Source organism: Myxocyprinus asiaticus, chromosome 26 (assembly GCF_019703515.2).
Source record: "Myxocyprinus asiaticus isolate MX2 ecotype Aquarium Trade chromosome 26, UBuf_Myxa_2, whole genome shotgun sequence".
In the NCBI taxonomy this organism is placed as follows: domain Eukaryota; kingdom Metazoa; phylum Chordata; class Actinopteri; order Cypriniformes; family Catostomidae; genus Myxocyprinus; species Myxocyprinus asiaticus.
Genome location: NC_059369.1, coordinates 30,416,768 through 30,430,566, shown reverse-complemented (window position 1 = coordinate 30,430,566; position 13,799 = coordinate 30,416,768). Strand labels below are relative to the sequence as shown.

Genomic DNA, 13,799 nt, shown 5'->3' with positions numbered 1-13,799 from the left:
CATCAACACATGTAGGACAAACAGGTACTTGAGTTCTGCTGTTGCTTGGCAGTAGGTGCTTCAAACAGTGTAGATGCAACACAAAAGTGTAAAACATGATATCAGTTCAGAATCAGTTGAATTTTTGAAGAATATCTTGGCCACTCTATTTTCATAAAATGAAAGTGAATGAGGACTTTTTTCATTTTTTTATTTTATTTTTTTATTTTTTTATTTTGGAGCTTGACAACTCCAGTTCTTGTTCACTTTCATTATATGGGTAAAGAATGGCCAGGATATTCCTCAAAAAGTCTTACATGTTTGGAACGACATGAGGGTAATGGCCAAATCTTTCATTTTTATTTTTTTAAACTACCATTATTAAAATCCTTCTTAACCCCAAACTATTTACATTATAAACAGATCATGACTAGCAACCCCAAGTACCCGTAACTCTATGTGCGAACAAGCTTTTACTATCACATGGCATGTCTCTGCTGCTGTTTACACAACATTCATGTGCCTACATTGGATATGTCTGTTCAGAGGCGTGCGTAATGATTTGAAGTCTGGTGGGTGGCATGTTAAAACATGCGTAACTCATCGTTATCTTCTAAAAAGTAGCACTGACACATGTTAGAAATGTATAAACAAGGGAGTGACATGTTCCAGCAGTTAAAATGTCTGCTGCAGCAGCTGCGCTCCAAGGTCTTTTTATAGTCACACTGTATTTTGAAAAGTTCTCAAGGACTGTTCAAGCATTACAGGATTTTTGCTGTCAATATTTTTAACTTATGTAAAATACAATCATCTGCTCTGTATTGTGAAATACTGAATACTAATATAATATTAAATGAAATTGTAAAAGAATAAAATATGCTTCCAACAAGAAAAAATTACATTCAGTTTTTAAGTGAAATCTCTGAAAATGTTTTTTTTTTTTGAAAGTGACAAAATAATGTTGGAGGACTGTACCAAATTTAAATGCACATCCTGGAAAATCAGAGGTCATTATATCAGACAAAGGCAATCCAACTTAAACCTTTGGGGTAACACTTTATGGTTCTGTACATTATGTAATTCTGTAAATATCCTGAACCAATAAAGGATAATACTTTTTTACAACATTTATTATTGGTTCATGATCATTTATAACTATACCATTGATCTTTGTTAGTTCAAGTTAGTTTATAATTCATTAATGAATGTTAACATACAACCTTTACTGTTAAAAATGTAATAGAATTAGTATTAAACCAAGATTAATGTATTCTTTAAAAGTATTGTTCATGATTAGATAATGTTAACTATTGCATTGTCAAATGTTAATGTATACAACCTTATTGCAAAGTGTAATCACATTTTATTATTTAAGATATTATATGTGAAATGGAAATGTCACATTCATTCCGAAAAAAATGAAGGAAACATGCTATCTAATTAATCAAAACACATTCTGTTTTTCCTAACACATTTATTATTTTCTGACATTTATATTCTCGTTCCTTCTGAGGTGATCCGTGGAGCAAAAAAGAACATTTACAAGAGTAACGTGCAGAAATGTTTCATCTTGCAAGTAAGAGAGGAGATGAAGGTGGCTGTGTAGGCAAAGATACTAATTTCAGTAAATTTGGGCAATGTGGAAAATCTGATCACTTTTAGAAATAGATGACCAAACAGACTGGCATGATTTCTGATGATTGTGTTAATGTGGTTTGGAACAAAAGTTGTGGATCTCTAAATCAGGAAAGATGTCCTTAATATAGGGATTCTTGTGCCGTGGGTCACACATATTTTTCTAATGAGCTGCATGGTTTGTTGTATCTTAGTCCATCAATCAAATCCCAGATCAGTGGCAATATGACAAAACAACAGTCTGTGCTGTTTGTGAGCTCAGACAGCCTTTTGTGGAAAGGTGGAAAGAAAGGAAGAAAGAAAGCAAGAAAGAAAGCAAGCAAGCAAGAAAGAAAGAACAGATGCATGCATTTTCTATTTGAGTGGAGTTTCAGAAGTTCACTTTCAGAAGAAAAGACTGTCATGTAAATAAATACATAAATACTGTATATCAATATATAATAAATACAAAACCTTTTACAACAGTTGTTTTTTTTCTTTAACAATACATTAAATAGGTGTTTGTGGCAGCATCTGACACACATCAGATGCAGCTGTGGAAAACAAGGCATTTTTTAACCATAATTTTTAATTTCACATGTTCATGTGTCACCTTTATGCTTTGCTTTGCCCCAGCTAACAATAGTTCTTGTACTAAAGCAAAGTATTTCAAGGCAAAATAGGCAGAAAATCTCTGCATTAGTGTTTAAGCATCTAACAGGTGACAAGATAATCTTCATTCAGTGTTGGCATGCATGCACTTATTTGCTCTAGAGGAGAATGTAGACATGTGGAAATAAAGGTTGGGCAAGGTTTTCCCAGACTCCTGCATTATAGTATATCAAACCTGGTGAGGAAGTTGACCCCATGACCTTTAACTAATGAAATGCTGGCAACAAGTGAATCAAATTAATGCCATAACAAGTGTCTCTCTCCCGCAGAATGAAAAACAGCTACATTTCAAGACAGTCGAAAAACACTAGAATAATGTCCTCATCTTTCTATGGTTTTCATCTTTTAATAGACAGTGCTTGCTAATTGCACAAAAAAGGAAGATGTGATTTGAAAAAACTAAAAGTGCTTCAACAATAAGTCTTTTAGTTTAACGATGTCTGCCTCACTCCTCTCCTGTCCTTCATTAGTCTTTACATGTATTGTCTGCTTGCTCTGAAGGCCTCCATGAGCTCGAGAGGCTTTTGAAACTCAGTAGGGATGTGGTACTTTGTCAGCCGCAGATAAGAGCTCAGAGCAGTGTGTTATGTGTGTGTTCAATGAAGTCTTTGATTCTCACAAACTTCAGAAATTACAAAGAAATGAGGAGTCATTTTGCCTAAACGTCCTAGAGCAATAATCCATCACATCCCACGAGGAGGATGTTGTGTCCTCAAAGTTAGGAAAGTTTTATTCCATTAAACATGTGCTATGCACCCTGAGCCTCTCGCGACTGATTGATGAACTAATTATGGGTTGTTAAAGTGACAGTACAAGAATTACTAACCCTTTGAAATCTCACTGCTATTCTTTGATATCCATTACATTAACATTTATTCTTTTCTTCAAAGTGATTTACAGTGCATTCAAAGTACATTTGATCTGGATGTATTTCCTCGGAATCAAACCCACAATCTTGGCATTGAGAGTACCATGTTCTACCGTCCAAGCTACAAGGACAATGGAAAGTTCAGGTGACTCAACCTGGTCTCATTAACATTACGTGACCATGGCAACATTTTTGCAAAAACTAAATTATGTGCTTCATTACAGGTTTGGCTGCAGTTTCTCAGTGAAATGTCCGGAGGAGGGCGCCAAAAGCTAGTAAAATTATGTCATAATCAGATGAGGTTCTAAGGTGAATATTAGATGGAGGTTTTAATGAGTAAAACATACCTCCCTAACCTAAAAATACTACCTAAACCTAATCAGTAGTGATCTAAAATAACGCGAACAGGCGAAATAGGCGAACATCCTTACCTTAAACCAGTGGTTCTCAAAGTGTGGGGTGCGCCCCGTGGGTGGGGGTGGGGCAGAGGTATTGTAAGGGAGGCACAGAAGCTGGCCCGTTGTCAAATCTCTTTCACTTTCACACATTCAACAAAAAGACTGACAATGAACACAAGAAACAATGTGTGAAAATTATTTTCCTCTGCCTTTTCTCCTGCCTTGTTTAAACTTTCGACTGGCACCGCAGCGTGTCCTACCACGCAGCTCTCAACAGCCCAAAGCGTTCATGGTGTCAGGTGAGCTCGAAACGCTTATGTAAACAAGCTGTTCTGGCATGCGCGCCAATTTCAAATGGGTGAAGAGGTGAAGTAACTCTTAAATTTCGGTCTGTTCCTCTCACAACACTATCATATGGCTTCAGAGGAATTTAGATCTAAGGCATGAGTGTTATGGACTACTTTAAGGTGCTTTGATGTATGCTTTTGGAGCTTGGACTGCCACAATCACGATCCTCTCATCCCTCAATCTTGTGTTTCATGGATGAAAAAAGTCATACTGGTTTTGAACGACGAGGGTGAGTATATGATGGCGGAAAGAGCCATTTTTATTTCACTGGTAATTAAAGTTTGTTAGTATAATTAATCAAGTTTAAATTATTGTACAGAGCTCCTGTCCGCAGCCGAAACAGTGCATAGACAGCACTGTCATGTAATACTTTTTTTTTTAGCGCTGGCCAGGATGGGCCAATCACAGTCGTTTAATATAAAGGATTTAAAAAATACTTTTATAGAGACTGCTGAGGCTTATCTCCATTCACATGTTTGAATGCTTGCAATTATCAGTTTTTATTAAAAATAACTATCTAGTGTAAAAATGTCTCCACTGAGATATAAAACTTTCTGATAGTTCAATGCGAATGAATGGAGAATTCGGTTTTCTGAGTGGCCAAGCGCCCCCTAAAGGAAGAAAACTTTGTCTCATGAAATAAACAATAGTCTTTGGCTGACAACATGTGCAATTTGCAATGTGTTCATGCCCAGGGGTTGCTCCTGCAGCAGTATCACTTTTTATTCATTATTATTATTATTATTATTTATGTTTTGAAATTACACAGGCATAATTATTTATTTTTATGTATTTATGTAACAGAAAGTTTTCAAAATAACAGAACAACCTAGTGACAAACGTACATAATTTAAATTAAATCAATTAGTTTTTCTTGTTTCAAAGTGGGGCATGAACCAAACAAATTGAGAACCACTGCCCCAAACCAATGCTTAAACTTAACCGACAGTGTCCAAAAACAAAATAAGAAATGAAAAGCACATTTTCTGAGGCAACCACATCATTTTGTGTTGCTTCTATCTCACGTGTCAGCTTGCATGCTTGATTGGTCTCGAACCACAGATTGCGAGTCAGAAGTCCAACGCTCAATCAGGTGAGCTACACCAAAGCTAATCACATTGGAAAAAGTGTGTGAATGTAGGTGTCTTTAATACAAGCTTTAAAATGTATAGTTTTTCAAATGATGCATTTGAGTGAAAATGTTTTGATATAATAACATAGCAGGGTGTGAACAACTGAGTGAAAAATAAGTGTTTATGAAGTCATAGTCAGCCATTGTAGTCGTAATTTGTGTGAAAGTGAATAAAACGCACTGTTGTTGTAGCGTCTCTAGTGTTTATTTCACCAGGAAACTGCAGCGAAACGTAGAATGTGGCATGTAAAAGTCAGTTTGCAAAAATGTAGTTATAGACAGTAACGTTCCTTCTATGACACTAGGTTGGGTGACAACAATGAAAATGAATTTCCTATAACAAAAAAACTTCAGGAGAACTTCTATCTAATATGTCAGAAAAATGAACAATTTGTGCTTGACCCTATTTTTACAAGCCGTTTATGAAAAGCTACAATTTATGCAGCAAAACTGACATCTACCCATAAATGTATTTTCCAAATCAGAGTGTCAGTAGGGAGTACAAAAGTTTGATGCATGCGTTGAACAGCTGGATGTATTTCTTTCTTTCTTTCTTTTCTTTCTTTCTGACATAAGTTTTTGCATGAATTGCAAATAATGAATTGCTGCTTCTTTGAAAAGCACAAATTTAATCTGATGAGTCATTTGAGAATATTTTACAGACTAATTTAGTTTAATTCTATTCAGGCCAGATTTGTCACAATATTAGTACAGGTCAAGATTTTTGCACATGCTATTTCAGTGGTGTCCCGCAAGACACCCAGAATATTCACATGCTCCTTCAATTTTATATTGGAAAATAGCCTTGCCTTTTGAAACCACACATTTTGTATTGGCTGCAGATTCCCGGGCGTCTCAGTATTAGCTTCATTAAAGCAACATCTCTTCAAGACAAATCCCCTCTGCAGAGTCAAAGCCCATAGCTTCGTTCTGACAAATGATACAGCTCAATATTTACTGAGGCAAGCTCTGCGTTGCTCACTATGGCTAGCCCATTTAATACTGAATATACTTTGATATATTGTGAAGATGCTAACATTCTGAAAATACAGAACCTGCCCAAATTACTTTATCTTCTTTAAATAAGACCTCTGAACATGAAAGTATTATATGTGTTGAATATGGATGTTGTAGTAAACTATGGTTTCATCCTACTTTACACTGAAGTACAAATACAGTTGTTACGTTGCTTGTTCAGTTGAATGCTAGAACACTTTATTTTGAAGTCTATGATTGTTCATCTTTAAGTTATATTTACAATGTGTCCACACAGGAACAATGGACAAAGTTCAAGTGCTATTCATACCATTTAAGTCTCAGTTATGAGGAGAATGTTACAACTTTATAATTCCTAAATCCAGTATAGCAGCTAGCCCTGGAATTACTGGTTTATTACCATTGTAGTGTGTTATAGAATTGAGTGACACTGAATTGAAATTGAGGCAAAACTCTGCATAACAGTAGTGCTGTGCTAGCAAGACAGTGATGTAAACAACAAAAACATCAACTTAAAAATACACATTATGTAAAAAAGAAGACATTCCCTTCTTTATGTTTAATTATAAGTCTGTTAGATGCAAAGGAACATGGATGTCTCTTAAACTGTTGACCATGCACTCTTGTCAGTGCTGGCTCAGCCCAATAAATCTTTCCATGAGACTGTTGCAACCATTATTCATGTCTCTGCTTAATGCAGAGTTTCTAAAATCCTGGAAAGGAGAAGTTCTATTTCTCAGTTTGGTCTAGGTTTTGTTGTTCCCTTGATGAGATGTGTTTGATAGTACCACTATCAAAATATGCCACCATATCCATTCTGTCTCTATATGGCAAGCGCCTTCTGGGTTAGATGTTTGTTCTCACAAAATACTGATCATATTGCCTTTTCAAAAAAATTATCTGTGCTTTAGAATGAGAGGTCCATATTGTTGAGCTTGTTTAATTGTGGTTTACAGGAAAAAGCATTCCGAATTGTTAAAAAACTTGAAGGTGGTTTTATCTCTCTACCATCTATTTTTGGGTCTTGTTGCAAACAACCCTGAAAAACAAAGAGGACTGTTCAGTAATACATCAGTACAGAGCCACAGTTCACAGTCACTTAGCAGGGCCAGATGCATTTTAAACATACAGTTTCATGTCCTTCTATGTCCCTCATTGACACTGAGATGATTAAGTCTGCACATATTGCTTTCTCCATTACCGTTGTTGAAGCAGATGTCAGATCTCCACATTTGGGTCTGTGAAACCTTTCTTGCCTTCATTCACCAGGACGGGTTTTTCTGTCCGTGTGTGCCACACTAGAATCTACAAAAAGAAAATAGAAATTCTGGTTTATTTAGAGTAGAGAGATGAACACAATGAGGGGGGAAACGAGAATAGGGCTGGGTAAAAATACATTTCCCTATGCAACGTGATCTTAATTTGTACAATCTCAATATCAATTCTTGAATCCCAAGACCAATCATCTACTTAAAGGTAGACATAACATGAGGAATCAAATTTTCCTTGATCTTTTGACATATTACATACTGTAAGTTTCAAAACTCAAAACTTCCTCCTCACTGCAAAAACGAAACAGCCAAAATGACTTGTTGTCTACTTCCTGCACAGTGTGGTAGACATTTGCATCTGACCGCCTCTATAACAACACATCAATGCTTACTTTACCTTATTACTTCTGTAGCCCCGCCCAATAGTTGTGAGAAGTGAGATGGCAAGAAGAGAGCAGGACTGTAAAGAGCAGAGAGCCAATCATAACAGCTGCTGTTTACTGTCAAGTCTTAAAGGAGAAACAGCACCAAAACAGAACATTTCTGATAGAGCCAGAATGAGAGTGGAAAAGATAATGTTTTACAAATATACAGTATGACTGTTTTTTTTTTTTTTATTTATAAAAAAAGACATGCCATGACCCCTTTAATTCCAGTCACTCTACAATGCAAGTAAATCACTTACATTTGTGACCAATTTTAGCGCTATGCCAATAAAAATATCTGCCATTAGCAACTGGCTGGTAAATGTTTTCATATTTCACTTCCCAGTAGTATAGTGGTGAAAAAGTTAAGCAACGAGATCCTTTTATTGTGTGTTGAGAGTAAAAGTTTGTTTTGACTCATTTTGTGTAACATTTGTCCAAATACAAGATCCATGCAATCCATTTGTCATTAAATTTCTCTTTTAATACACTTTCTGTTCTTTACAGTCAGTTGTTGATAAAAAAAAAGAAAAAAAAAAAAAGAAATATTTAATTCTAATCACGGATGTGATAATAAGGTCATTGGTCTCTACACTTGTTAATATCTGCTATGCCAAAACAGACACTCACTGAACTGCTGGTATTCTTAAAGAGACAGTACCGGTTATGTGCGTGTTTTCAAATCAATGCAAATACATGTAAATAGAATACATGTATATGCTGTGTGTTTGTATATACAGAATATATGTGCAAATGTGGTGCAACTGTGTAATAAGTTTGCCCCAGAGTTCTTCCCATTTGTTTCTGTGGAGATTTCAGAATTCAAAACTGTTTATAACTTCTCACAACTGTTAAACCTGCTCTCTCAGGAAAGTCTTATTTTCAGTATTCATGGTTCTGTAGTTTGTACTCCCACTCCTTTACAGTCAGTGTTGTATAAATTATGCATTCGTCATACTTAAGTAAAAGTAAAGATACCTTAATGAAAACTGACTCAAGTAAAAGTTAAAGTAGCTCAAGAGAAAAATAAAAAAAGTATTCAATTAACTGATTTTAAATTTACTTAAGTATCAAAAGTACAAGTAAATCGCATAAATTATGGAACAGCTAATTAAACTCATTGCAGCTTATTTGATTGGTGGTGCTCATAATTTACTAACTCTCATGCCATCCCAGATGTGAATGACTTTTTTTCTTCTGCTGAACACAAACAAAGATTTTTAGAAGAATATGTCAGCTCTGTAGGTCCTTACAATGCAAGTGAAAGGTGGCCAGAACTTTGAAGCTCCAAAAAGGAGATAAAGGCAACATCAAAGTAATCCATTCAATTGCAGTAGTTTAATCAATGTCTTCTGAAGAGATACAGTTGGTTTAGGGTGAGAACAGACAAACATATAACTCCTTTTTCCCTGTACATGTTGCCATTGTAGTCTTAAGGCACGATCATGATTTCAAGCTCGATTACACTTCCTAGTGCTTGTCACATATACAGAGAGCTAGACACCGCTATAGGAAGTGTAATCAAGCTTGAAATCATGATCATCAAGGAGACTGCTGTCAAGATGTACAGTGAAAAAGGAGTTATATATTTTGGTCTGTTCTCACCCCAAACCAACTGGATTGCTTCAGAAGACATTGATTAAACCACTGGAGTCTTATGGATTACTTTTATGCACCCTTAAATGCATAAGAACTTCAAATGTCTGGCTTCTACTCACTTACACTGAAAGGACCTACAGAACAGAGATATTCTTCTAAAAAAATGTTTTGTGTGTGTTCTGCAGAACAAAGAAATCATACATCTGGGATGTGATGAGGGTGTAAAAATGATGAGATAATTTTCATTTTTAAGTGAACTATCCCTTTAATGAAATGTTAAATTCACGTCAGAATGATCTTATTTATGAGATTAGTGTACATGAACACCATCACAAAGTCATAAATCCAGTGAGATTGTCTTGGAGTGCCGATTTTCTGAGATGGGGGCATGTCAATTTAAGAAGAATGGCAAGAAAAATGCAAATTAGTGACTACATTTTAGATTTAATGTATTGTTTGTCCTATTGATGAAGAATAAAGCTTGCCAGAAAATAAGACTCATTTAGCTAGTTTATATTAGGTGGCAGACAGTCTTGTGCGACAAAATTAACATTTTCCATCAGTATACACTGCGGCGACACAAGAATGATCAAATAAGACACACCTAATATGCAGTGTGTATGTGAATACATGTACATGTCATTGCATGGTGCTGAAAAAGCTTCCTGCTTTTTCAGAAAGTGAAAAAAATGAAAGATTGCGAACTAAAATCACTTGAACGCTCATTTCATAAAAATTACAACTTCTGAACTTGTAAGTGTGAACTTCCCAGGAGGACTTGAAATCAGCTTAAACCACAACATAACTGAAATCGTCTTTATAGTGGCTGTGTGTTAAACATATTTGGATTAGACATATGATTCAAAAAGAAAAAAAAAAAAGTATATATATATATATATATATATATATATAATAAATTGTAACACTGAAGGAGGGAGCCGAGTCATATTTAGTGACCAGAATAGAGACTTGTGAAGTGGGCTCTTTTCATTTGGGCCAGTAAGCAACCACCCAGAACACCCTGGCAACTGCATAGCAATGTGCTAAAAACACAGTTGAAACAACTTAACAACAGCATAGCATAAGGTGACCAGATTTCTGAAATGAAAAATGGGGACATTTCAAGTTCAGTGGTCAATAGGTCATTGAAATTTCATGTTACTTATTAAAAAAGGGGAAAAATCGGATTTTATGTATTTTGACCATGGTGAATGTGATAATGTGCTGAACTATGCACTGTAAGAAATTATTTTGGTTTACCATAAAAAAGTAAGTAACCTGGTTGCCTTAAAATTTAGTTCATTTAAAATAAAATTTGATAATAAAATAAATAAATAACAATTTGAATAAAAACAATTAGTTTAGTAATTATTAATTATATCATTGTATTGCCATTGTGCCAATAGTTTACTTAATAAAAACACAAATTCTTATGTTATCTGAACACATTAGTGGATCCAAGTTAATTTGGAAAAAAACAAAGTTAACAAATCATGGAGAAATCTTTTACGGTGTTGTGTATCATGCTTTATTGAATTGCAGCCTTTGTCTCAATAAAATTCAAACACGGAGATAAAGTTTATCATTTTTAGTGGTCTAATTATTATTATCATTATTATTATTATTATTATTATCTTAATACTATTTTACCTAACTGTTTGCATATCTCATATGGACCTGTTTTTCTCAATTACTACCTTTTATTTTGATCAAGTCTTATGCATTATGGTGCTCCGTTTCAGTCACTTGTTTCCCAGCAAGGCGCAATGTAATTTATGCTGTAATGTACTGACTAACTGTACATTTCTTTGCAGGTATTTTATTATATTGTTATTTATTTTTCCATGTTATTAATGTCATATTCTTCTTTGAAATTTATTTTGGGTATATGTTATGAGCAAATATGTGAGAAAGTGCTTCCTTTAGTGTGTGAATATTACACTGATCATGCTGAGAGATTATCACACTGATTGGTTTTACAGTCCAATACAAAGATAAAATTGTTGATTTTATATGTTCATCTGCAGGGATTAATTTGACTACTTTTCACCAGCATGTTATAGTTTGTGTGGTCTGTGCAGGAATTCCCACATTATGAAGGCCAAACTTTAAATACAATTCCGTGCCAAATTCTGAACCTGTTGTAAAATACATAACAATATAACTTTATAACTTAAATAGCTTGTATGTTCCTTACCTTGAAGTTTATAACAATGATGATAATTCTCTTCAATTGCCTGGTCCAGTTCTTAAGAGCAAAACTGGCCTGACCAAATAATCAGTGAAGGAAGACGAATTAATTGATGCTGCTATAGCGAGCAGCCCCCTCTGTTGGTCAAAATAAACAGCACATGGTAGGATTTGCTGCTCAGGCTAAGTTTCTCGCCATGTAATAAATGCTGCCTTCATGTGCTATCGGAATTTTCCCACTTCTGAAGTGGTAATTACGAGTATTATGTGTTCACGTATTTTGTTGTCAGAAAGAACAGGAAACATGGATGACTCCAGGTTCATTCATTCATATTTGTTTAGGAACTTTTATTTTGACACCATAATACATTTCACTCAGCCTGCTGACGATGATGGAATTTTGGTCAAATACAAGCTATATTCACGGTTTAAAAATGTAAAACATGCATAACATTTTTGCTGATATACATAAATGAATATGACCAAAACGGCAAGTGCTAAAAATGAGCAGTATTTAGAAAAATGAACAAAACCTTTCATTCACTACAGAAACTGTACTCTCCTCCGCCATGTTGAAAGTTAAGGACTCCTCCCATCTCTGCAACTTTGGTATCATCTAGAATTCCGAGTTTCCCACTTGAACTTCCGACTTCGCTGGGTCACTCGTGCTTGGAACTTGTAATTACAATATTTATGAGTCCACTTGAAGGGCACAATAATTCACTATGCGGGCTGTTTTGAATTCTCGGGAAAAACAGGAACATTTCCAGGGACAGCTCCAGCCGGGGACAGACCACCAAAAACTGGAACTGTCAATGGAAAACGGGGATGTCTGGTCACCCTAACATAGCAACAGCCTGGCAACCACCTAAACAGCCTAGCAACTACAGAGCAATGTGCTACAAACACAGAAAACAACTTAGCAACAGCATAGTAACAACCTGGCAACCACATACTATAGCAATGCTCTAAAACACACAGCAGATCACCTTGACAACTGCATAACATGCCCCGGCAACCACACAGAACACCCTAGTAAACACATCCTGCAGCATCAATGTGCTAACAAGCAAAGAGAACACTTTAGCAACAACCCAGAACACCCTTGTTTATAAAATAAATATTGTTAGACATTTTTATGAGTGCTGGTAATTATTAATACACATCGCACCTTGGTTAAATGCGTTTGATCGACTTTTATATGAACAGGTTTCCTCGAAAGGTGGGAGACTGATAACAACTTAATTATTTCACAGCTTTCATAATGTTTAAGCCTAAACTTATCAAATTAATTCCTTAATTCCTCATCGGTTCAAATGAATCAAATTTAAAAGATTCGACTCAAATTATTCTTTCACGAATCAGACATCACTTTCGCCGATCTGCATGCATTTTTGCACTTACAGCTTGTTATTTTTTGCAGTGCTCAGTCCCAAAAGTAATGAAAGGGTCTGGAGAAAGTATTAATTTTCTCTTCAGAATGTATCGAAGTAAAAGTAAAAGTCCAAAGAAATATTTATACTCAAGTACAAATATTGAAAAACTGTATTTAAGTAGGCTACAGTAATTAAGTATTTGTACTTCGTTAATATACACCTCTGTATACAGTATGCACACACACACACACACACACACACACACACACACAAACACACTCATACTATGTTTTTATATCATTGTGGGGATTCTCCATAGACTTCCATGCATCTTTTGGATTTTATACATATCTAACAATAATTTCTATCCCCTAACCCTAACCCTACCCCTACCCCTAAACCTAACCCTCACAGAAACCTTTTTGCATTTTTACATTTTCAAAAAAACATCGTTTAGTATGTTTAATAAGCCATTTCCCTCGTGGGGATCGCTGGCTGGTCCCCACAGTGTAGGTGATCTCAGGTTTTACTATCCTTGTGGGGACATTTGGTCCCCGCAATGTAGTATAAACATGTACACACACACACACACACACACACACACACACACACACACACACACACACACACACACACACACACACACACACACACACACAGACACAGACACACTGGAGGACTCTCCATAGACATAATGATTTTTATACAGTATGAAATATAGAATAGATTATATCCCCTAACCCTCACAAAAAACGTTCTGCATTTTTACATTTTCAAAAAAAAAAAAAAAAAGAAAAAATATAGTATGTTTTTTAAGCGATTTGAATTATGGGGACACTAGAAATGTCCTCATAAACCGCATTTATAGCATTATACCCTTGTGATTACCAGTTTGTAACCTAAAAAAATGTCCCCGTAAACCACACACACA

The 13,799-nt window shown here is 35.4% G+C and overlaps 1 protein-coding gene across 3 annotated transcripts in view; it reads right to left on the bottom strand.

The window, feature by feature from the left end:
- Nucleotides 1-1,283: 1,283 nt before the first annotated feature.
- Nucleotides 1,284-13,799, bottom strand: part of LOC127417324 (galactosylgalactosylxylosylprotein 3-beta-glucuronosyltransferase 1-like) — a 169,139-nt gene continuing 156,623 nt past the window's right edge. For all 3 annotated transcript variants that reach the window (XM_051657268.1, XM_051657267.1, XM_051657269.1), the window contains 2 exons: nt 7,209-7,312; nt 1,284-7,046 (listed from right to left, as the gene is read on the bottom strand). In XM_051657268.1, coding sequence (XP_051513228.1) covers nt 7,226-7,312 — 87 coding nt within the window. In that variant the 3' untranslated portion in view covers nt 1,284-7,046; nt 7,209-7,225. The remainder of the gene's footprint in view (nt 7,047-7,208; nt 7,313-13,799) is intronic.